The sequence below is a fragment of the Ptiloglossa arizonensis genome, chromosome 3 (assembly GCF_051014685.1).
Source record: "Ptiloglossa arizonensis isolate GNS036 chromosome 3, iyPtiAriz1_principal, whole genome shotgun sequence".
NCBI classification, from domain to species: domain Eukaryota; kingdom Metazoa; phylum Arthropoda; class Insecta; order Hymenoptera; family Colletidae; genus Ptiloglossa; species Ptiloglossa arizonensis.
In genome coordinates this window covers 15,147,744-15,173,513 of record NC_135050.1, presented here as the reverse complement: position 1 = coordinate 15,173,513, position 25,770 = coordinate 15,147,744, and the positions used below count along the sequence as shown (strand labels likewise).

The following is a 25,770-nucleotide window of genomic DNA, read 5'->3' as shown; positions in this document are numbered from 1 at the left end:
AGATTCCAGTCAATACACAGTAAAATTTTGATTACATAAATTCCGTTCAAAGATGAAAAATTTGCATCCACGATCGAGGAGGTGGTGATGCTTCATTAATAAAAGAGAACAATAGTTTCCCAGGGGGCCTTTTTCCGAGGAAACCAATTTCGAAAGTTCGTCCACGTTTTCAGAGAAAACGTTTGATGATCACGTACGTATTCGTTTGTAGATTCCAGTCAATATGCAGTAAAATTTTGATTACATAAATTTCGTTCAAAGATGAAAAATTTGCATCCACGGTCGAGCAGGTGGTGATACTTTATTAATAAAAGAGAACAATAGTTTCCCAGAGGGCCTTTTTCCGAGGAAACCAATTTCGAAAGTTCGGTCACGTTTTCAGATAAAACATTTGATGATTACGAACGTATTCGTTTGTAGATTCCAGTCAATATGCAGCAAAATTTTAATCGGATAAATTCCATTGAAAGATGAAAAATGTGTATCCGTAGTCGAGCAGGTGGTGACATTATTAAAAATAGGGAACGGTAAACCCCCAGGGGGGCTTTTTCCGAGAAAACCAATTTCGAAAATTCATCCACGTTTAATGATCACGAACGCGTTCGTTTGTAGATTCCAGTCGATATGCGGCAAAGTTTTCATCGGATAAATTCCGTTGAAAGATGAAGAATGTGTATCCGTGGTCGACTGATAACCATCAGTATAAGAAGCTCGACCCAGTTCAAGGAGACCGTGTGATTCCCTGGTTTCCTCGATCGTTGGATGAAAATTCTTGCCCCGATCCTTCGATTCCGCGCGTCTGTACGAGATAATTCATCGCGTCCGTGTCACCGAGGGTGGAAGGACGTTGTACGTGATTTTCCTCGCAAAACACCGTCATCCACCATACATCTGAGAACATGCAGCGTGATTTTGTCTCGATAATACGATTATAGACCACCGTCTCTTTCCATCCCGTTCTCTTCTCTCTCCTCGGAGCTGTGTACGCGCGCATGTGCGTGTGCGCCTGTTGGACCATCCTTTTCATCCACCCCCACGAATCTCCAACACCACAAGGGGGATGAGAACGATCCTGAACCGAGAGAGTAGCTCCGCTCGCTCTGATCCCTCGCAATTACTTCCCATTATCTGGGTATTAGGATTCACCCCAACTGGAAGCACGACGTGTTCCACAGACTCCGCCCATACCGTGCCCGACCGAAAATGTTCTGCCTGTCAGCTCGCAATATCCCTTTCTTTTCGGACATGATCTCGACTCTCTGATCTTCGGCAACAGGTAGCGCGAGACGTCGGGAGATTCAACGGTGGTTGGTCAGTACGACGAATATTGCAGCTGGACGATTTGAATTTTGGAAATCGTTTCGAAAATCGATCGAGGCGAACACGTTCGAAATTGTCAACGATACCGTGACTCGAGTTACGCGAATGCGTAGCGGCGTGATTCTCTGCTTTGGGGAAACCCCCTCTCGACACCCTTCCACTGCGCGCGCATACTCGCGAGTCGAACGAAATTTTATTCCACGGATGAAGAATACCGGATCCTGTTTCGGATCCGAGCCGGCTAACTTTGAGATCGTAGACGCTTGGTAAGCGATCTTGGTTCGTTTTTCGGTTTCGAAGCGTGAAAAATGGTACCAACCGCGAGTACTTGTGAAAATAATCTCGGTTTTATCGAGGTCGTTCGGAAACTCGTTTCGTTTCTTTTGGTGAAAATGAAACACGATTCTTTCAGAGTGTATAAACATTTTGTTAAATTATTCTCCGTTTTGGAAAACGAAATGACTTTCCGAACAACCCGATAAAAATTGTATAGATTATTTTGGATCTAAATCGACGAACTTTGTCGACGTGTTTGGGACGTTTTTTCTAGAGAGAAACGATAAACGTACTATGGATCGAATCGTCTTCGTTTTCGAAACACAGAAGCGGAAGTAAGAATTGTGGAAACGAAATATGGAAGCAGTAATATCTTCTATTCGGAGATGTTTCCTGGCGAGAAACGATAAATGCGCTACGAATCGATTCGTTTTCGAAATACGGTAATGGGAGCGGTGTAAATTAATAGCGCAAATTTTCACTCGAAACCTTTCTTTTGTATTGTCGATAATTTCGATAATGTCTGCTTCGATTGTATCAGAATATTCTATAAAAAAATTAAACAAATCGATTCGAAATAGTTATCTCAGTGATGCAAATTTTCACTCGAAACCTTTCTTTTTTATCATCGATAATTTCGATAATGTCTGCTTCGATTGTATCAGAATATTCTATAAAAAAATTAAACAAATCGATTTGAAATAGTTATCTCGGTGGTGCAAATTTTCATCCGAAACATATTTTTGTATCGTCGATAATTTCAATAATACTCCCGTCGATCGTATCGGGGAATCCCGTTTAAAACTAAACGAATCGACTCGAGGTAGTTATCTTAATGGTGCAAATCTATTAAGAAAGTTTGACCGGAAGGCGAAGTGATTCACGGCTCGATCATCGAAAGGGTCGTTTGCTCGTGTCGGCTTGAAATTAAGCCGAGATTAATTGCCCGTTTTCTTTCGCTCGTTGAATCGCGTTAAGCTTTGAAAATGTCCCAAACGACGGGCAGGAAATGTCACGTTGCCAATTAGTGGAATGGTAATGTTGCAGAAAAGGCAGGGTCGTCGTTCCTGACCCGAGACGCCATAAAATGTCAATCGAACGTTGCTTTTCGTCGTCGTGATGTCTACTCGGGACATACTCGTCGTTCGTGACGCAAAAATCCGTTGATCCTGAAATCGTATATAATTGCCATTACGAAAGAAAAAAGAATCGCAATTAATTTCCCGGTCGGCGAGATCTCTTAGCTTATTACGAGATAACCGTATAAAAGTTTATCCTAATTTTCGTTAAAAAATGATTACGTATACTCTTGTACCCGTGGAACAACGAGACGACGGAAATATGCAATTAAGGAGGGCAAAAAGAATGTACTGCGTTATTACATCGTGACATTTTAATTCCAACTTGAACCCAAGCTAACTTTCTACTTCGCTATAAAAAGTGACACGAAAGAGACTAGCTTTAATTGCAACATGTTGCTATAAAAAGTGTCGCGAGTGATCGATTAGCGTGTCGTTTACACGTTTACACTTTTTTTTACATTCCTTTTTCCGCTTGCGAAGCTTCTCGAAGTCTTATCTCACAACACTTTCACCCTCGTTCCTTTTTTTTACAGTATCGTTCGTGTTCGCGTGACGATCGTTTCGATCACGAACGTCTCATTGGCACTGAAAATAAGTCCGATACTTTAGCTCTTTCAAGATTCACCGATCACCGATTCCACGTCGATCGATCGAACAGTGCGGAGAGAAAGATTCCCCTCGCGCTTCGATTTGTATTTTTTTTTTCTTTTTCTTTTTTTTTATTCTTTTCACACGTGCAACACACTCCGCGATACATTTCGATCGCGAAACATTAGACGCAACCGGGATCGAGAACCTTCTCTCGGAACATCACTGTTTAAACTGTTCGTTCGTTGGTCACTTCTTATCCACGGTTTTCACGCGATATCCACGAACGTTCGAGATATTTGTTAAAATAATCGTCTCAATTTCGTAGCAGTGAGCGAAGTTGCGACAGAACGTCCAACGAGACTGGTACCGTCGAATTACGCACCGGGTGTCTCCGGAACTAAATCGATTTTCTCGAATTCATCGATAACGAACCGTTTGTTGTTGGCGATAATTTTCGAAAATCTTCGACGCGGGACGCGTATGGACGTTTGCTCGGGTATCGTTACTCGATTCGACGGAGGGAGACACGCTCGTTCTTCGATATACTCCGATTTCTGTCCTTCGAGTTGTCGCTCGAGAAACTTTCGAGTTCGTTCCTCCTCGAGCGCGAAAGTATCGTCTTCGAACGAGCAACACTCTCGAACTATTTACATTTCAGCGATGTTGACGTTGAATAGCTTGTCCGTGTTGGGGTTGATGAGACAAGGTGACCGAGTGGGGATACGTCATCTGATGGAAACTCGTCGGTGAACGAACGCGTCGAGAGACGTGAACGTTCTCTGTTCGCGTCGGTGATGGCGTCTCGTCGCCCAAAACGTCGATCTCGTCGTCGTCGGAGTCCACGGGAGCGTCGCTGCTCGCTCGTGATTCTCGGCCGCCATTTAACGAGAAATCCACCGGTCGTTCTGCAAACAATTTCGTCACAAATTTATTTATTTATGTAGATATTTATTACGACTATTATTTGTTGTAGACTATTATTTTTTGTAGACTATTATTTGTTCTAGACTATTATTTGTTGTAGATTATTATTTGTTGCAGACTATTATTTGTTGTAGATTATTATTTACTGTACACTATTATTTGTTGTAGACTATTATTTATTATAGACTATTATTTGTTGTAGATTACATTTATAGACGAGAACAAGTCCCACTAGTGTACGTAGGCACAACAGCAATCAAAAATATATCACATCGTGTAAAAGACAAACACAATAGTGAAAAAACGATATAAATTTGACACTTAAAGGTAGAAATATAAACGTCAAGGAAATCAATAATTATTGCACAATACTCTACATTTGGCGTACAGATATACTCTACGTAACATAATCTACAGATTGGGTCGGAGATTATACAATAAACCTGTATAGTCTAGTAAAAGCATGGAAGTTTAATAATTTTAAACAGAAGAAAAAGGCTACTGTTATCGTACGACATTAGAAAGATTTTATCCAGCGATAAAACCATATGGTTCTCCAAGGCATTCCGTACTACTTTCTTGAAAGGTTCACCGGATTGGATGAAATTTGAAAAAGCTTATCGAAAAAGTGCAATAAAGATTTCAAAGGCTTGCGACTGTATCTTGTTTTTACGCAATTATACAGTCAGAGTACGGATACGTACACTTTCTTTCAATTTTCATAACGAAGATATTGCAATACTAATATTTCTATAACTTTCTAGGATCGTGACTCTGAATCGTCAACTTTTCAATCATCTTTATCGTATTCTCGGTTCAAGTGTGCACAGAGTGAAAGAATATCAGTTGAAGTTGAAGTTTTGTGTACGACGACGTAGCACGAATTTTGTTCAAACTTTACAAGAGGTACCTTTCGTTGGTTTGAAACGTGATTCGAAATATTTAAAAGTTGCAAGAACGTTGAACACGAATGTAACGAATCGTTGCAAAACACGATACGAAGCGAGAGAAATTTTACCGCCGCGTAAGCTAGAATGTACATCGCGAGTTGTATGTAATTGTAGTTAGATACCTGGTTGATGGAATTTGTATACTACATTTGTATAGTACATTTGCAAACGGAGCGGGAAACTTTAAATTGAATCTTATTCGAAAATTCCAAGAACAAATAGAAAATCATAACCTTCCGTATCGAGAGTATCGGAACATTTACTTAGATTCAAAATATTATTCAACGCCACATTTATTTTTCGCTTTAATATCGACCGTTACGATAGCAACAAACCGAGATCGAATTTTATTTTCTCAGCCTACCGAGTTCGACGAAAAAGAACTTCCCCTTGATTAAATACTGTACGACAAGAATTATTCGAAGAGTTTCTTCTGGATATAATTTTAATAAATCGATACACACGTTCGAAAGATTCGAATTTTTATTTACCGGTTCGTTCACCGATTAAGCGGTGTCAGCCGTGACTGTATCGCTACGATCGAGTAATCCGTGACGGATTAATGCGAACAATTACAAAAATCATTCGAACGGACGGATTGAAAATCGTTTAATTAAATTGGGTCGGATATATGCCGATATACAACTACGGTCCTTGACAGGTCTTGGTGGCAAGCAATCGTGAATGTAGGTCTGGTCGAGCACTTAGCCGATAATTGACTAATTTTCTCGAAGACCGAATCGAGGAGACAAGAGAGGTAAGAAGGGGATAGTAGAGCAAGACTAGGGATGACAGGGATGGAACAGAGAGAAAGAGAGCAAAGGCGGGGGAAGGGTGCAGTAACTCTCCTGGGTACCTTAGACGGTGTTCGTTGGAGTCTCTAGACGACGAGGCGGTCTCATCTTCTACGTGCTTTCCACCCCTTACAACCCCCTTCTTCTGGCTGCCAAGGAGATGTCTGCTAACTTCGTTAGCCCTTCCTACCGAACGAAGCCATCTTGGCTACCGAGACGAGGAACTTGGCGAAGGTTACGAGTAGATGTGACGCGAGTCAGGGATGACTCGAGATCGTGTCCCCTCGATTGTAGCCGGTGTGATCATTTGGAAAAGCGACGCGTCTCGTGTTACCGGGACGATACATCGATTACATTCCGTTCGACGCGATTAATTACCCGTCACGAGGTTAACCAGTGCACGATGTACGAGCGAAAGAAAATTAAACGGAATAAAAACGCGCACAGTACCCGGTCGAATAATTTTACAATACCATTGCGTACGGGATCCGTCGTTCCGGAATTTTTTATATCAATTTTAACGCACGATCGAGAAAAACAATCGGTATTGCAGAAATATTTGCAATGTGGCATTCTCTACGATGTTTAACTGTACTAGGTTGTTCGATGTGTTTTGTCGTTCGATAAAACTTATTGAACAGTATAGTACTAGGTTGCTCGATAAGTTTTGTTAGAATGGTACTAGGTTGCTCAATAAGTTTTGTTAGAATGGTACTAGGTTACTCAATAAGTTTTGTTAGTATGGTACTAGGTTGCTCATAAGTTTTGTTAGAATAGTACTAGGTTGCTCAATAAGGTTTGTTAGTATAGTACTAGGTTGCTCAATAAGTTTTGTTAGAATGGTACTAGGTTGCTCAATAAGTTTTGTTAGAATAGTACTAGATTGCTCAATAAGTTTCGATAAAACTTGTTTTTTTGGGGGCATAATTAAAATTCATCCGAAGAAGGTCGTGTTTGGACTTATCTTTGACGGGATAACTTCACCGACACATCGATAATGAAGATACAATGTAAAATATGAAAATGTTCAGTTTGCTTTGGTAGCAACCACGTGCAACCTTGCTATGAAGTTTAAAGAGTCAAGTTTTACATTCACTGCTGATCTAGTCGACGATGGTTCGAGTTGAGGAACACAAAGTTGCGGGGACGATTCGATACGTTTTGTCAAATAACAAACACGATATAGCGAGGAATTGCTCTGTCGCGAATTAACACTCGGACGTTTTTTCTCTTAACATTATTTTCAGCGTTGTATCGCCTGAAAGGAAAATTTTGATTTCTGAAACCTTTCTTTGGCAATCTGTGTTCCAAGAATTACGATAAAAATGTCTACGCAGCGTAAAATGTATCAAAGAAATCGTATTAAAAAATGCTATTCTTTTAAGCATTGTACTATTATACATTGTACATTTGCAAACTTTTTGCCACTTTGCGAAAGCATATATTTTCTGGAGTAGAGTACAAGGAATATCCTGCTATTCTTTAGCTTAGAGTGCTGTGACGTATTAAATCGAATTGTATAATTGAACAACAATGATGGATCTAGTTTCACCGTTTGTATCTCGTTCATATTCAACCATTGATTTCACTTGAAAGTGACGTACAACGTGGTACCGAAAGGCACGGTATTTTTGTTTATGAACATCACGTTGCAGTTTTTAATCGGTTCGACTGCATGCTCGCGCGAGAAACCCGATTCAATTGATCGCACTTCGTACCATTTACTACACTATAACTACGTCGATCGTGTGCCATTTTATAGTTCGTGTCTGCGCGTGTGTACAAAGTGATGCAGTTATCACCAATTACTCCTCCATCTATGCTCTATTTGTGTAATGGCGGTACCCCTTCTTGAACGCTGTTATTGATACGTTGATGCAATGGTATTGCAGTCTTCTGACAAAATCTATTAACGAACGCTTTCCACTATTAGGTTAAAACCTTCGAAAATTGATTTTAATTGTTGCCGCGATGAATTTCCATCGGGACGATAATTATAATATTTCGTTTTATGTCACGCGGACGTGACTAATCGACGATATCCTTTTCTCGAGAAAGTAATCTTTGAAATTATTCAAAATTATTCCAATTCGTGCATCGTATTTATTTACTCCATTATTTCGTTCACCGAATTGAAAGCAAAAGAAAAAAATTTTAATGAAAAAACAGAACACAAGTAACATTCTATAGAAACAAGGTTCTATTCTATAGAACAACGAAACGAAAGTAATCAATTTATTTGAATTGGAATCGAAACGCGATCGCCTCTCTCAAGAATTGGGCATTTAAACGAAAAGTAAACGCGTCGCTGTTGAAGGGGCGATAGAATTATGAAAAAAATGATAATTGAATTTCGACATTAAAATTTATCGGGGAAAATCTGTCGTAACCCGGTAGCGGCGGCTGATGGGATCAAGCGATTTTGCATGAAATTTTTAATTCGAAAGCCTTGGCCAAAATTCAACGGCCGATTAATTCCTCGAAACACAAGGACGTTGGAATATTTTTTCCACGATTAACGCCACTTTTATCGCCGCGAAGGGATAATGTCCAACTTTGCTCGAATTATATGCGAATCGTTAAACGAATTACTGGAACGATCCGTTGATTCGATCTACTTACTTCGTTTTTCCTCTTTCAACGTCAAACTATCGCGCAATAATATAATCACGTTGCCTGTGGGAGGTTAGGAGGGGAGGGGGGGTTGCAATTAATTGTCCGATTCAAGGTCCTCGACGCAATTTATAAGCGATAACAGTGTTAAACCGGATACGAATTGCGGGGAATTGTACGGGAAAAAGCGATCATTATCCAGGCAACGGTAGTTAATCATTATAGTTCCTGTAACCACGGTTATGGTCTGGTTAGTTAACTAAAGTTGCGTAATTTATTGCCAGCCGAATTTTGGTTGCATTATATGGTCCATTAGCATGATAACCGGGAACTATTTGACGTATACCGAAATTCCGACGCCAGCCGCGCTCAAATGCAAAATTGATAATCACAATTACGAAGTTTATACTAATAACGATTTAATTGCGATACACAAGCCGCGATCTACTTTTCGCGGATTATTACTTTCACGCGCGTGTTCACGACGAGGGGTAATTAAGCGACTCGTAATTCAAAATAATTACCAATTTCGTTTGGCGACGATGTTTTTATTTCTCCGCGAAACGCTCAACGATTTAATTATCGCGTTATTCGGCTCCCCTCTATCGCGACGTTCAAGATCTTTCCGATGACGGTAAACGGAAGTCGATCGTCGCGCGACCACGCTCGCGAATGCGATCATTTCGACACCCCTAAGTGGGAATTAAAAGTCCATCGAAGAGAATCAATTTAGATCTCCTATCGTTTACGAACAGTAGAATAGAAATTGAAAAGTAGTGGAATCTTCGAGTCGATTGAGTCTTTGAAGTGAATTCAAGTAACGAGAAATAATTTATACGGTGGTTTTAGTATCCCTAGATGGGAAATAAAAGTCCATCGAAGAGAATTAATTTAGATCTCCTATCGTTTACGAAGAGTAGAATAGAAATTGAAAAGTAGTGGAATCTTCGAGCCAATTGAGTCTTTAAAGTGAATTCAAGTAACGAGAAATAATTTCTACGGTGATTTCAATACTCCTAAGTGGGAATTAAAAGTCAATCGAAGAGAATCAATTTAGATCTCCTATCGTTTACGAACAGTAGAATAGAAATTAGACAGTAGTGGAATCTTCGAGTCAATTGAGTCTTTGAAGTGAATTCAAGTAACGAGAAATAACTCATCGTTTATTAAGATACTTCACATAGGATGGCTCGTTGAAAACAGGTGATTTGTTTGATCCGTCGACCGCGTGAACAATTTATGACGAATACAAATGATCAAACTCGACGTACTCCATTTCCAACAAGAAGAAAAAGACATACATTGGAAATTGGTATTGTCCGCGAACTTAAAGTGTATCTGAAAAAATTTAACGTAGCGATGTATCGTCCCGATGCCTCGATGGATCGATATCTTAACTACTTTCAACGCTAGGAAGAAATATTGCTTAATAGCAATTTATTAAATAGAATTTTCAGTTTCTTGTAACAGGAGTCGAGGGGGATAGTATTTTTGCGTATCTCGAAGTAACCTAATAAAGATAGTTAACTCGGTGGAGACAAGATAAACGAATTAATTGCAACCATCGTGTTTTCCAATGGCGTAAAAATAATCAATTTATTATACCCCGAGTCGAAGCAACGGACACATTTATACGCGTTAATGCAAAATCGCGACGCAACGAGTTATTTTTCCTTTATAATTCGCGAAATTCGTCAACGCACCGATGCCAACGCGTTCCTTTTTCCACCGTCGGAATGACAAATGTGATTTATGAATAATTGATTATATAGGACAGATCGCGTTGTTAATCCGTGCTAATTGATGCGAACCAGCGCGCGCGGGCCCAACCGTATACTGTTTATCGAAAAGTCGATACACGTGTTTAGCGGTAATTACGCATTGTGACGCGGATAGGAAATTGCATAGGTTCTGCAATCGCAATTAAACGCTTGCATTAGCGAGGCGATGCATGAAAATTTTAAGCGTCATCGAGTTTATAATAGGAGGTTAACTTCCGTTTTATCAACTATCTACTTCCTCGAAAATTATGATCGCGTGTTTCGCGTGTTCGGAAAGCATTATTCTCACGGACTTGAAAGGAAATTCCAGCCACTTTCCTTCTTCCCGTCTAACGTTGTGCGTAAAAGTTTTCACAAAATCGCCCGATCGCAACTAACGAACGTGAACACGCGTACAGTTTATTTGTACAATTCCTTCCTCGTTATTCCATTAAAATTTTAATGGATTTTGCGCACAACTTTCACGCGGTGTTTTCGCAAATTAGTTTCTTCGAAAATTTCGAATCCGTCTTAACATTTTCAACGATACCCTCGCAACGGTATCAACGATTTAAACGAGCGCGGGAAAGACCACGCGTGGGTCCAAACAGACCCGTAGGTACCTGTTCGCACAAATATTTTGCAGGAAAATTTCATTGTTCGCTAACGTTGCAATTGAGCGATGAAGAATGTTACCGTGGGTCCGAAAAGACCCATGGTAAGTGGGGCAATCAGATTTCGGATTCTCCGCGGAGTACCACGGAGTGGAGAACCGAGAAACGTAAAGTACCCGTTTCGTAATTATGTGTTCGAAGTAACATTCTAAATTTGTCCAACAATATCCACGACGAGTGCCAGTTTTATTTAAAAATCTCCGCAACAATAACGCTTTTTAATTCTTTAGCGAGGAAAAAAGAATGCCTTGCTCACCTGCGGGCGATGTGACGGAAACGGATTGGCTGGTGCATTGCTGATTGGAATTCTGATTGCTGTTGCTTCCCGCGCTGGTGCTCAATTTCCTCAATTGTTTCTTGTGCTTCATTCGCCGGTTTTGAAACCACGTTTTCACTTGGGTCTCCGAGAGGTGAAGAGCCGCCGCAAGCTCGACCCTTTCCGGTGTACTGAGGTACCTTTGCACCTCGAATCTGGCTTCCAAACCCGCTAATTGTTGATCACTGAAAACCTAAATACGATAGAAGGAGTAACCATAAACACGTAGCCTTTCGATGATCCACGACAAATTTCTATCGCGAAAGGAGGATGATTGTTCAACGTATAACGGCACAATTGTCGATAATCTCGAATATATTTACAAACGTGAAAATAGCCAATTTGTGCATCGAATAAAAAACTATTCCGTTTTATAAGACGATTGCGTCTAAACGACCGAATGGATTGCGATAAAACTGTATGTTTGCGTTTAATATTCTCGTTCCAAGACTCGATTCAAATATAAACAAAATCGATCCACGAACAAATCATTGATGATTACTTCTTGTAGTTATTTTGTTTCTTCCGATATATATTCGTTATTTGTAAACACGATAAAAAGTGTTTTAAATCTTAATAAGAAAGTTACATAGAATTTTCCTACATCTTCTTTGATCATCTTCCTACACCAGTTAAACCTTTCGAGATAACCCAGCTCATATCTGTCGCTCCTGCGTTTAATTCTTGTGTGCGCAATCAAAATGTTCAACATTGTTGAACAACCGGGGTATCCTATACATAGCATTGCGATACATCGGATATTCAGCGATTACTTTTATTTCATAGATTCCCAAAGCTCTTAATTTTCTATTTTCGCGATAAACCGAATATTCTTTCAAACATTCTAAACGAAAAATTACTCGAACGATACAATACCATGCTAAAATCAATCGTTCGTTTCGTTCCAATGTTCGTTCGTCTATTTGTTCAACTTCTTGGTAAAGTTTTCGTTCATAATTCCTCTAATTACATACGTTCTGTTGTATCTAGATACTCGAGTATCTCGTTTGTACAGCAAACGTACAATAAGTTCGAACGTTGGTTACTTAAATTTGTGAGCATGAATTTTTCTTCGCAGAACATCGATCGATGGAAAAATGTCCAAAGAACGAGGATCCGGAAGAGGTTTGCGATATTCTAGATAAAGAAATCGTATCAAACGCGAGAACCACGAGTGAGTCTTGTCCACGTTCGTGAGTTCAGATATATTCTTGAAAATATTAGAAAGAAACCTTTGTAAAATGTCTTCGAAAAGAAAATTTAGCGTTCGCGAGGTCGGTGAGAGTTGTGACCGACCTTTTTGATTATGACACGCGTTATCGAAACTCGAATGCTAGGAGAATGGGTCAATTAACTAAAAACGTGTACAAACCGGGCACACAATGAAACGAAATAACAACGAAAGGTTCGAAGGAAGTACAATAACAACGATAGAGAGGTTTTCACTCACTGTTCGCGCCTTTCGTCGACGGCAGTGCTTCAAGGCCGCGAGTTCACTGACCCCCGGTACCACACCAACCCCCATTGCGGTGTTACCGAACAGTGGTCCTAAAAAGAAGGCCGCGGTGGGTGGTGCTGAAGGATAACCGGGCAGCAAACTGGCGAATTGTTGGTAATGTTGATGCTGCATCCCGTGATTGGAGGTTAAATGTTGATGATGAAGCTGATGATCGGAATGCGGCGGAACGGTGCCGCGGCTCAGGATGTCCTCGATCAGAAACGAAGTCCTGTTCGCCGATGTTCCGTTCTGACCTGGCTGAGCCGGATGTGGCTGGCAAGTCGACTGCATCTTTACCACGGTGTATACTCCAACTATGGCTTCCGACGCTGGTTACATTCTCAACGAAGGAAACTCTGCTCTTCGACCGTTTAACAACACTTGGAATTCCAACTGTCGCGAAACCTCGACTCGATTGTCCATCGACCAAGACTCTAGAAAAGAGCAGTTCGTAGACAAGGACGGAGGTCGGTGATTCTTCTTTAAAAAACAAAAAAGAAAGAAACCAACTATGCGATTTTAAACCTCGTCGAAGAACCGTTCGTAACGGAACCGAACGAGAAAAGTTCCCCGGTAAGAGTCTCTCGTGAAACGTCGAGATCGAACGAGAAAGATTCACTATTTACAGAGAACGTTCGGTATTTACTACTCGTGGTTCGATCCGTCGCTCGTCACACTGACGCCGGTGAACACATCCGTCGCGGTTCCGAATCGAGTCTTCCGTACGCATACTCCACGGTTCCACGCGTACCACGAGAATGATAATAATTTTCGAGACGTTGCCCCGGTGCGACGTAAACGTCGCGCGAACGTCGAGGGTGCTCTCCTAAATGTACGCGTAGAAATCCTTCGGCACTATTGTCACCAAACCACACACCGACTCGTTTCGAGTTACCGATGGAATCTCATCGTCGGTGGTTGCATCCCCCGTCTCTCGGCGTGTCTCTCGTTCGTTTACGAGTCCGTACATTGTACGCGGAACGGAACGTGAAACCACCGTGTTGAACGAGTCGTGTACGATCTCACGAAATCGTTGCGAGTGTCACGGAGGAGGAGCGTTACTCATCGGGCGAGTCGTTCGCGGAGGAACGATCGCTGACGGGGAAATGGGGGTCACTCGTGACGAAGTAGCCGGCGCGTTTCCAGCAGCGGTATCGCGAAATTTCAATTAAATCGAACACGGTGGTCCGGGGAAGAAGCCGTGGCCGGGATACAAAGTGAGAAAGTTCGCGGGCTAAAGTAAACGGGTGACGTCGTTCGGCGACGTTTAGGGAGTATCGGTGCGCGATTCAAGGCGATTCAACTCCCCGCTCGCGATCATCTCCACCCTCACCTGCTCTAACTGGCCAAGAAGAGAGTAAACCTCGGACCGGATATTCAAGCCTCGACACACGTCGGTATTGGTCGGCGTCGCGACGCTCGACGTCGCAACGGTTGGCCCCGTCGATCCAACGGGGCGGTACCGGAGCCGCCGTTACCATGGTAACCGGCCGTCGGGGGTTCGCGAGTCTCACCCCGCGCGCTCACTCCCACTCACCACCCGCACCCCCGCGAGCACGGATCGACGACGAGGAGCAAAAGGGAGGGCCGCGGAGGAAGAGGATCCTTCTGTATCCGCGGCTGCCCATGTTGTTGCACGTTCACACTGACTGCACGGTAACGGCGTTCACGGGTGCATTTCTGAGGTAGCTTTTCCTACCGCTTAAATTGTATTTCGTTTCCGCGCTCCCCCGCTACCCGGAGGAACCCGGGCGTAACGATTTGCAGGTATTTTTTTCTTTTTTCTTTTTTTCCTTTTTCCTTTTTCATTTTCGGACCCGTTCGAAAGGGGATACTATTCTACGGAAAGATAATATTCCAGATAATATTCCAGAGTATTCTGGACTCTGACTTTTCCAGCAGGGTTTTTTTCCCCATTGTTTTCCTTTCTCGTTTGTTTCGAAGCAACACGGACAGAGAGAGAGAGAGATTCATCGGACCAGATCGAAATAGGGAAACTGATAATCGAGCATTGTTTTACACCGGTCCGTTGTGTACGGGGCTCGACAATTGGAGCGGAAAGCTGTACGTTGATAGTGTTCGGAGCTGGTACCCGCTCGCACCACGGTGTTCGTAGATTATAGAATTGATGGAAAATTGACGTTGTGTCGCGTTTGCCCGTTCCCTTGAACGGGAGAACCTCGGTGTCATTGTTTACAAATACTTGTTCGCGTTCTGAGGGTGATCCTTTTTTTAAAGGACATTGGTTTTCTTCTCGGAACACGAGAAGAGAGATTCGAAGGATGAAAGCGGTATGAGAAAATGATAATCGAGCATCGTTTTACAATAACCGATGGTGAAGACGGAAAGCTGTAAATAAGCTGACGATAAACCCTGACGTAACAATTCGCGTGAGTTTCTTCGCGTTCGCGAACTATCTTCTATTTTTCCAAACGACGATTTATTGCGGAATATGGTAACCGATGGTATAACAGAAGTAAAATACTGTAAATAGATAGCTTTTCCAAATTGGTACCGACGTTCGTTTAAGTTCATTATAAAAAATATCAAATCAGTTACGCGCGTACGCATAAAGAACGCGATTGCACTGTAAAAATTAATGTATCGATATTTTGTTCCGGTAAATTGTACCCATTCGAGAAGTGTAAGGTATCTCTAACCATCTAAGTACCGCATATTATTCGCATACGTTCTGTCGCATCGATGCAACCAATGCGTAAACCACTAATACTTGTAAACTCTCGAATAACATCAGTATCATTACGAATACTGTACAGGACCGTATCGAAGAAACAGGAAGCCAGTTAAGTACATCCAATCTTTAATTCATACAGTTACAAAATCCCAATATCACATCACGATGTACTTTCGTCGATTTTAATACATTCACCGATCATTATCTACCTACCGAGGTCTAACGAGTAAAATAATTTTTCTCGATTTTGTTTCCAATTTTCGAAAAGCAACTGTACGTTTAAGGGTTAACAAGGAACACGAAACGATACCGAAATTTCATATTTCGAGTTGAATTTCAAATCTACATTAAGAGAACTTGAATCCCCAGCCTCCGTCTTTACGTGTTCAGTATCTTCTTCGGTGTCTCTGTCCAAATTCGTTTAATCGTATCGAAATTCGGAAAAATTGCTCGTCCATCGTTCAATTTTCTATTCGAATCGTCACATTTCGTTTCTATCGTGACCAGATACCCCTGTCCCCGAGTTATTTTCCACGATTATCTCCATTTGGGTCAACGGTATCGTTGAACGTAGCAAGATTACTTTGATTATTTGTCACCGACCATTATTTACGAGAGACACTTAAATTCGCGCGGACGAAAGTACTTTAGAGCCCTTGGTCGGTTTTTATTCGGTGTTTCGCGGTAAATAACAAAGACTGTTTATTTTATCTCGTCAGTATTGATCCCTCGCCGGCATCGAAGTGCGCGAAAGCTTTTCGCGAGTCAATACATCGGTATCGAATCTCGAAGGGGGTAGAGAATGCGGATCAGAAGGAGCAAGAGCACCGGATTAGATTACTTATCGGGCGGTGTATACAGCACGTTCGAAATTGACGTATCGGTGTGTATCCGTGTGTCTTTACCCCCTGCGCCTCCGTGTAGGGCTACCTTTGGATCGACGGAATTATTACGGCATCACGGAACCGTTTTCCTGAGCGTAAACGTAATTTTCTATTCGAAAAATCGTCGCGTCTACTCCGCGCTCTCCAATTTGCAACGACGTGAAATCTTTGAAAAGTTGCACCGAGAAATGTTTCTATTCGCCCTCCAATTACGCCAGGTAAAGCCAAAGAACGAAAACCACACGCTTTAACTGGACGAACGATGGTTAGAGCTGCGTAGAATGTTTTTCCTATTCGAGAGGTCAAAATTTCGGTAACTCGTTTCAATGGTACAAAAAGTATGGCGTTAGAAATAGTATATACACATCGACCCACGCTTCTTGATTTTGCTATTAATTTTTTCATCTCGCGCGGATACATCTCGTGCGAGGGTTGAAGCCTAATGAACGCTGAACAGATCGTTTTTCTACAATTAAAACTATTATAATAGATTTGATAGGTATTACAGGTTCTATACGGTCGAGAGATTTTGTAAGTTCTCGAGCGTACGAACGGAAGAATTCCGTTAAGGTGAAACGATTGTTAAGGTGAAAAACGATCGCGACGGAATGATTGTCGATCGTGAAGAAAGTAAGATTACCTGTTCGACAATTACGAATTTGATACAGGTACGGTGAAACGAATTTTCAATATTTTTGAACGTCGACATCCTTTACAGAGATTTTGGACAAAGAAAATATTTCGTAGAGCTGGATTGTAATCTGTTTGATTAAATTTTCAATATTTTTGAACGTCGATATCCTCTACAGAGATTTTGGACAAAGAAAATATTTCGTAGAGCTGGATTGTAACCTGTTTGATTAAATGTTCAGTATTTTTGAACGTCGACATTCTCTACAGAGATCTTGGACAAAGAAAATATTTCGTAGAGCTGGATTGTAACCTGTTTGATTAAATACACGTACAATGACGCAATCATTCGCAAAACTGGACGCGTACTCGTCCTTTGTATTTGAGGACCTTCGGTTCGGTGACGTCAGAAGGGAGAAGAGGCGCGTGCCGGCATTTAGACGGGGTTGCTTCTACGATTATTGAGTAAATTAACGTCTCGGTAATTGCGTTACAAACGCGTGTCCATTCATCCTTCCTATCGTTCCCTCGATAGTGGTCCACAAACTATAGAAGCCCTCGACGTCTATGGCAAAGCCAAAACTCCATCCGCAAGCTTAACACTGCCGAAACTATCCCTCCGGTGTTCCAGAAACCACTTCCCGACGACAGCCGAGCTGAACAAACTCTCTCGAGACTTGTTAGACGAAAAATGAGCACTGGGATGAGATTGTTGGGATCTCCTGGATAGTAATCGACAGTAAATATCTACATCCTCTAATTGTCCACGATCCCATGATCTTTTAAAACATTTCTCGTGGAACCTTCGTGACGTTCGTCCCGTTAAGAATTTAACGATCGAAACGTACAAAATGTACTCGCGTTGTTTTGAAAAGTGGATAAACTAAATACTTGTAAGTTTTCCACGATCGCGATTACATCGATTCGACGATTTGGTAAACTCTTTGAAAACGATTATTTAAAAGACGGTATCTTCAAATTTGAGTAACATTTCATTGAGTTTCGTTACGTTAAACGTTTAACGACTGAAACGTATAAAATGTATCTGCGTTATTTTAATTAGTAAATTAATTGATACTCGCGCTCACTTTTACAGCATTTTTCGAAGAATCTTCTCGTGACTTTTGTCCCGGTAAAGATTTAACCGTTGAAACGTACAAAATGTACCAGTGTTGTTTTAAACGCTACTTAAATTAAATACTTGTAAATTTTCCACGATTGCAAAGCGAGTGCTTGGGAAAAGATCTTTGAAGGATGATATTTTCAAATTTGTCCATTTTAATAGCAATAGAGTTCGCTTAACATCTAACAGTCGCCATTTTAATAGCGGATCGTATTAACCGTTACTTGCAGTACTTATTTACCGATATTTTCGGTGGAACATCGATAAAAAAACAAACAAGGTATCATTCCGCAGTAAAAATATACAAAAAAGTACAAATCAAGCGTAGCGCGAAAGAACTCTTTCGAGATTCCGACGAAAAGCGGGAAAGATTTTTCAAATTTAGTAAACCGCAATGATCCTGATCGCGGATTCTAAATAAAGTAATGCGTTTCGTGTACACCGTTTCTTCTTTGGAAATACAATTCATTCGAGGTGAAATAAGAAACGTACTTGAAAACGCATTTCCTTTATTACACAAACGTATGATTAAAAGTAAGAAAAAGGAGAGAAATTAAATTAAATCGTGAATGTATCGAAGCGGTAACGTTTCGTTAAAAAAAATACCTATATTATACGGTGGTTAAATTCATGGTGCGAATACAAAAAGAAAGAAGAAAATAAAGAAAAAACTAATACGATTAACCTATGTAGATAACGTCACCGAGGCGACCGTTAGTCCATTCGATTGATTAGTCTATGTGACTAAGTCCTAAAATTCGTAGCTTGCAGTCCGATCGTAATACTCTTGAATAAAATCGTATCAATTCGCTCGAAAGCTTCATCTCGCGACGTTTGTGATTCCGAGACCATAATATAATACTTTCCGAATACGGCGAACGTTTCGCGACGAGTGTTCGTAACATTTCTACGATACGTGACCAACGCTGGCGTTATCGATCGACTCGTTTAATTCGTTCCTTTCTGTTTATCGACTAGATTTCAATCGATGACGATGAACGCGTCAGATCTCCTCGTCGTTGGAGGTTCTCTTGTAGAAGGCGCGGGAGAAACTCGCTGGCCCCTGAGTACCGTAGAAGAAGAATCCACGACGCCAGAGAATGAAGCCGGTCAAGCAAACGGGAATGGCTAAGAATAGTCCGATCATCACCCCGATGAGGATCGTGGCGTCCTTCTCGGGTCTTGCTCCGTAAAGATCCCGACAACGGAGCTTTCGATGAGACAACGACGTCAAGTTCTTTCCCTTGTGTTCTGGTGGTGACGCGCAGGTAAGTCCTTTAACATTGTCCCCCATCAGTTTCTTTCCATATTTTGGTAACAGTTCGCCAATCTGTGGAGCAAAAAATAACAATACAGTAATAGTACAGTAAAATGTCTGTTACATAGTAATGCACGATTAACTTTTCACGTGGGAAAGTTAACTGATAACTGTTTATCTATGGATCAAAAAATGTACAGTAAAATGTCTGTTATATAGTAATGTACGATTAACTTTTCACGTGGGAAAGTTAACTGGTAATAGTTTGTCTATCTGTGGATCAAAAAGTGTTCAGTGAAATGTCTGTTATACGGTAATGCACGATTAACTTTTCACGTGGGAAAGTTAACTGGTAATAGTTTGTCTATCTGTGGATCAAAAAGTGTACAGTAAAATATCTGTTATATGGTAATGCACGATTAACTTTTCACGTGAGGAAGTTAACAGTTTGTCGACGTGTGGATCAAAAAGTGTACAGTGAAATTTCTATTATATGGTAATGCACGATTAAGTTTACAAGTGGGAAAATTAACAAGCAACAATACGTCGATCTGTATATCGACAAAATGTACAGTAGAACGTCCATTATAATGCACGGTTCACATTCCACGATTCATCCCTCCTTCCCAATCAGGCAAACTGTTTGCAAAGTTTCAAACCTATTCGACCATTTTTCGAATTTGCTTACAAGTACTTTTATTTCTGGAAATAATATAGTAATATAGAGTTCAAAGTAGTACAGTTTTACAATACAGTTCCAGTTTTACAGTTTAGTCGGTCAACGTACGAAACTACTTCCAACGTATTTGAGCTCATCGTTAATTAGAGAGAATATAGTGCCACGTGGGCAAGAAACGCGAAGAGTATTTTGACATTTTTCTCCAGCTCAACGCGATTCGCAATTACCTCCAATGATCAACTTTTTGGTTACAATACCGGGTACGAGCCGATTCCTTGCGAGAAAATCAACCGAAAATGTGAAATAAGATTATTCAACGCGAGACTTCGTTCTCGAGAAAATTGATTTCGCAAACCTCGTCCCGCGTGGCGCGCGATCGAGTATGGGCTTGGCGCACATATAAGTCCATTAGTCATTGCTTCTACTCGTGTTGGCGTTTGTAATCGCCGATGGTGGTATTATCTGATTTAATTGATTGTACACCGTTAGGAGATACCTACTAAGCTCGATAGAGAGCAGATAATATCGGACAACCGTCGATGTTTACGTATACCGACACAAGTAGAAGTAATGAGTAATGATCAGACACGTCAGCCACTTTGTACACTCAGGGCCAATAATTTTTCTCGTTCGTGGGGTGCACGCGAACGGGATCCAGATTTAAATCGAAATTTTCCAAAAATGTTATTTCACTGCCAAGATTTCGTATCGCGTGAACCAACGGCCGATAGCAACGAAAAGGTAAATACAATACAAAAAAAAAGATTTCTCTCGCGACGTGGACATCGTTTAGGGGTATTCTTTACAATTGAGATAGTTGTTGCAACGCTACGATTTCGACTCAATCGATACTGAGCTGTCACCTAAATCCCGACACAGTCGATACTTAATCTTCACCGACCACGATGCGTGATTTTGTTATTACCGGTCGCGGTTCGAAGAATCCATTTTCGCTCGCTTCGAGTAACGCGTTCTTTCTCGTCGAGCGTATCGATTTTGTTTATTCCTCGTACGAAACATCTCGACGAGGTCCACGATCAGATCGACGCGATTTTGTATCACTACGTAACATTTCACCGCCGTTCGAAACGGGCTCCTTCTCTGTCGAACGTTTCAATGAATTTTTTATCCGTTGCAAAAATTCCGAAATGAAAAATACGTGTCCGCAAATTGGCGCACGAATCGTAAATCAAATCGATTGTTTCAATATAACGTTCATCCCAGACCGCCCCCTCCTCAACCTCCTACCCCCCCTTCTCAATTCAGATAGACGTACACGTGATATTTCGTTATTGCCAGAACTTACCAGATATTGATTATCGCAATCGCAGCTCCATTTGTTGTTCATCAGATCCAATTCTTCGAGCCAATCCCACCTTACTAGAAGGTACTGAGGCAAATATCGCAGGGCGTTATCCGATAGATCCAATTTCTTCAGTGGCGGCCACACGGTCTCCTTAGTCTGCTTCGCCTACGATCATTTCACGAGCACAACACTTTTTTTACGCCCCTTTCTCTATTGAGCGCGAAGCGATCGATCGTTTCGCGTTATTTCCACGCGTCTCAATCGTGGAACAAACAAGTCACGATACCCTCGCCATTGTAAATCGCGACGCAGTCAGATTCACGGAAAAATATTCATAGAACAAGGAGGCGTATCGACGTCTTATCAGTTTTTATTAAACCCCGCGATAAAAGCGCTTTGAGCTCGCGTAATATTTAGAATAAAAGTTCGATTCTTTTATCCTACCTTTTTTCATATCTACGGACATTTCTACCAACGGTAGATATATTTAAGGGATGCAAAAGTTTCTCCGGGTCCGAAAATACCCACACGCGTGGTACGAAAGGGTTGATCCTTTCTGTTCAGTTAACCGTTTCGTTGTTTGAATGTACGTGCAGAGATTTTTTTGTACAATTTTCACGACCCAATTAAGGTAACCACGAGAAGAAACGGAAGTATGTTCCAGCGGTTTTGGAAACAAAAGATTTGACAAAAGGCGAAAAACAATAGCGTTCCAAAATAAAAAGAAATCCGCGTCACGAAACGGAAGAACATTGAAAGAGATTCCACTGTTATCGACGATTCGTGATCGGGAAACTGTAGAAGTGATTAAAAATAATGAACTCGCTTGATCGAACAGCATTTCCTAGAAACTATACTAACGACAAATGCAAAGAAAAATATCCTCGGAAACAGTTGGCATCTTCAATGGATTAACGAGTACACAGAGATACGCAATATTATTGCAAATCTGGAATATCGGTCACGCGTGCTCCGTTTTAAAATGTATCGTACCCCGGATTAATCGCTGAGATATAGTCCCAGAAATAAGATCGAGAGCCACGAGTGAAACGTATACTTTTCTCGTCACGAATGGAGATTGTTTCAATTGTAAAAAGAAATCGAACGCTTTCGGACAATCTCTCAATGTTTTCGTTCTTAACGAACGGGTTAATACCGACTCAACTATCGAGGGTTGCGAGCAAACGCTAATCAACGGTTTCTTGAAAAATGGCGGAGTACCTGGAACGTGAAGGCGGCCTCGTCGATTGTTTCCAATCTCGGGCAATTTTGTATACGAAGGTGTTCGAGAGAGTCCATGCCTGAAAAACTCCCGGGTCCTATGACCGTCAAATGAGGCATATAGCAGAAGCTCATTTCCTTCAAAGACGACATATTCGGGAACGGTTGCAGATGATTGACAAATTGGATCGGATTATTGTCCAGGCAAAGGTACTCCAACGCAGCAGCCTCGCCTAGTGCAGCTGGCGGGATCGTGAGTTGATTGCCACTCAGGTTCAGTTTCTTGAGGTACCTGGATATTCGTACGGAGAGTTTAACGAACGGTGGCCATGATCTGTGATACTTTTCAGCGAACAGTACAATTAATCCGGAGTAATTAAAAGTGGTAAACAATTCACTATGCGGTGTGTCGCAGAGTATCGTCTCGCGTTTGAAAAATACCATTTTCACCGCGACAGTTATTTTTTGTTTTCTTTTTTCTTTTTTTTTTTCTTTTCGCAACTTTCTCAGAAGCATCTCCGCTCGACATCGCCGCGTTACTCGAGCTTTCTTATCGGTTTCCGTTACGTTGTATGCACCGATGCTTTGTAACGTCGCGCTCGGATATCAGACGCGAGAAATTCGTAACGATATCGACATCGCGAAAGAAAATCGGAACGATGTATCGACACCGAGAAACGATGGTGGACGTCGAGGGAGCACTCGCCTCCTACAATTCTCGATTCTTACTTGGACGTGTAGAATTGAAAGCTCTGGAGCATCTTTAAACCGCAGTAGCTCAGGTCCAGTTCTTCCAATTGTTGAATGGAGCTGATTGCCAGAGAGGTACGCAGATCAATTTGCGTCAACAAGTTGTGGGACAGATTCAGTATCTTCAGGTTCGACATGTGCTCGAAGAGGTCCTGGTGCAACGAGTAGAGCTTGTTGTAGGCGAGATTCAGAAGCGTTAGGTTCTCCAACGGTTCGTAAAACTTCGATGAAAATTTACCCTGAAACGCGAACAAATTTCACAAGTCAGAATTGTACCCGCATCCGCTCCATTTTTGGGAGTATCATTGCGTCGGATGTGGTAAATATTCGTGACTGAAATATGGTGAGTGATTACTGAAAAGAATCGATAAAAAATATTCACTCGATACGGATCGACCCTAACGAAATTGGTGATGTAGGTACAGTATTCTATTCCGATGAAACAAACGATGTACAGGTATGAGTAAAACATTGGTACTAGCCAATAAGATGCAAGAAAGATTATCGCCAATTATATCAAACTCTCTCGCTGTCTCTCGTATTTCTCTCTCGACAATTATTTTCATTCAATACTTCGATATTATCTATTCGCGCAACAACGTTACAAATACGTAGTTGTCGATGAATTTTCGAATAAAAGGAAACGCAAATTGATTTAACACCATTGATTCGCGAAGTTTATCGTCATTATCGTCTACTTCTGTGAGAACTGTGTACCTTTTAATTCCTCCGTACGTTTCTCTAACTATTCTGTTTCGCAATGCAACGAAATATGATCGAAAATAAATTCGACGGTCGATATAAAAATCGAAATCACGAGGTTTCGGATACGTCGGTTTTCAAATACGGCTCGTGTTAAAAATCTCTCCGTAAATTGAATTTTCAAGATAATGGCCGTGACTAACGAAAGATTACAAAGATTATTATCGTGTACACCCAGAGTAAAGCTGTTCGAGCACTCGAAGGAAACGGGGCGACCTTTATTCCGCTTCGATATCCAAAAACTAACGCATGCGTACGAACATTTCGAATAGCTCGAATTATTACTCGAGTGACCGAGTAACCGAGTTTCTCTCGTTTCGAATTTCGTGCTATTCGAACTCTTCGAGTAAACGAATAAATAATTCGAATATCGAATAAACGGTAGCTCTAAGTAATTGACGCGTATGGAATCACTACAGCGTTTAATATTGATCGAAATCGACACGATAATACAAGATTTGTGTTTACTTTTAATAGGTGTTGAACATGTTCTCATACACGGTACAATGTGACGCAACGTTACCTCAAACGCATGGGGTTGCAAATTCTCGGTAGAGAGTTCATTATGACTCAAATCCAATTCGGTAAGATTGATTATCTGCTTGAAGGCGGCGTTGACGATTTTTTTGATTTTATTCCCCCGAAAAATTAATCTCTCGATCACAACGTTTGGGAAAGCCTGGATGTGTTCCAACGAATTCCCTTCGAACGACATCACGCTTATACGTGTGCTCGGCCATTGCGTCTCGTTGAACGAGAAGGAAATATTTCTGTCATCGCAGTTCACGATGTCACCTGGTACGAAAAAACAATATTCAATATCAAGTTATCGTTATCCACTACGATCCATCGAGGAAACTAAATTTATACAAATATCGGTCAGTTTGATTTTCTTATTTCCAATTATCGCCGATGTTTACGAAACGTTGTAACACTTGTACCGTACCTGTACAATTGCATACGCTGCACAAATCTAAAAGTTTGGGTGCAACGATATCGGTTGCCTCTGTTGCACTATTTTGTTTGTCTTTGACGTTTGTACCGTTAATTGAGACGGTATCGGTTTTGATCGTACTTTCGTCGCACTTGACCGATGAAAAAGCGAATAAAAAAATAAATAATAGTCGATTATCCATGATTGTTCGCGAGATCGGTAACCGTGGGACTTCACATCGAAGACTGATGTTGGTTGTCTTGTATCAAGCCGACTATCCCTGATAAGAACACGGTGATAAGATACCGTTGGTTCTCGTTACTCGTCGTGTTAAGTAGAGAAATGTGTAATCCCTTTGCGGTTAAGTCGTTTTTTTTTTTTTTAAATATCAAACGTTATACTTTCACACGATACGATTTCATTTTCTCCACGGTACTCGTACAATTATTTCCTTGCGATATACGCGCAAGGAGAGATCGAAATAAATATCCATTTAAAATCGCGCGGTGCTTTTACACAAAGAGCACAAACCTTAAAAGCGTAAACGTATTTACGAAATACGCTCAATACCGAGTACAGATACGATGGTAAGCTTTCTTTCGCTTTGTTTTTTTTTTTCTTTTTTCCTAAACGAATTTAAAAATCGCGCGTCGATTGAGCGACGCTTGAATGGGCAGACAATCGCGTGGGTGCTGCCATCTTTCGAGGTTTCGAGGTATCAACGAAGGAG

At 41.2% G+C, this 25,770-nt stretch overlaps 2 protein-coding genes across 2 annotated transcripts; both read right to left on the bottom strand.

Moving 5' to 3' along the window:
- Nucleotides 1–2,977: 2,977 nt before the first annotated feature.
- Bsh (brain-specific homeobox) lies at nt 2,978–13,089 on the bottom strand. Its single transcript, XM_076306148.1, has 3 exons — nt 12,751–13,089; nt 11,241–11,493; nt 2,978–4,174 (listed from the first exon to the last, which is right to left on the bottom strand). The coding sequence occupies exons 1-3, from the start codon at nt 13,087–13,089 to the stop codon at nt 3,924–3,926; spliced, it is 843 nt and encodes a 280-aa protein (XP_076162263.1). The 3' UTR covers nt 2,978–3,923.
- Nucleotides 13,090–18,790: 5,701 nt separating this feature from the next.
- On the bottom strand, nt 18,791–25,242 carry LOC143144099 (podocan). The gene is made up of 6 exons (XM_076306147.1): nt 25,053–25,242; nt 24,630–24,901; nt 23,324–23,583; nt 22,595–22,886; nt 21,374–21,538; nt 18,791–19,460 (listed from the first exon to the last, which is right to left on the bottom strand). The coding sequence occupies exons 1-6, from the start codon at nt 25,240–25,242 to the stop codon at nt 19,134–19,136; spliced, it is 1,506 nt and encodes a 501-aa protein (XP_076162262.1). The 3' UTR covers nt 18,791–19,133.
- Nucleotides 25,243–25,770: the final 528 nt, after the last annotated feature.

What these genes read in the sequence shown, in the direction of transcription:
- Bsh (XM_076306148.1), bottom strand. Translation starts at nt 13,089, where the DNA reads ATGCAGTCGACTTGCCAGCCACATCCGGCTCAGCCAGGTCAGAACGGA. An exon ending in GTCGACGAAAGGCGCGAACA is followed by an intron (nt 11,494 to 12,750) that starts GTGAGTGAAAAC and finishes TATCGTATTTAG; the next exon opens with GTTTTCAGTGATCAACAATT. An exon ending in TTCCGTCACATCGCCCGCAG is followed by an intron (nt 4,175 to 11,240) that starts GTGAGCAAGGCA and finishes AATTGTTTGCAG; the next exon opens with AACGACCGGTGGATTTCTCG.
- LOC143144099 (XM_076306147.1), bottom strand. Translation starts at nt 25,242, where the DNA reads ATGGATAATCGACTATTATTTATTTTTTTATTCGCTTTTTCATCGGTC. An exon ending in CAGCGTATGCAATTGTACAG is followed by an intron (nt 24,902 to 25,052) that starts GTACGGTACAAG and finishes TTTTCGTACCAG; the next exon opens with GTGACATCGTGAACTGCGAT. An exon ending in ATTGCGATAATCAATATCTG is followed by an intron (nt 19,461 to 21,373) that starts GTAAGTTCTGGC and finishes TTTGCTCCACAG; the next exon opens with ATTGGCGAACTGTTACCAAA.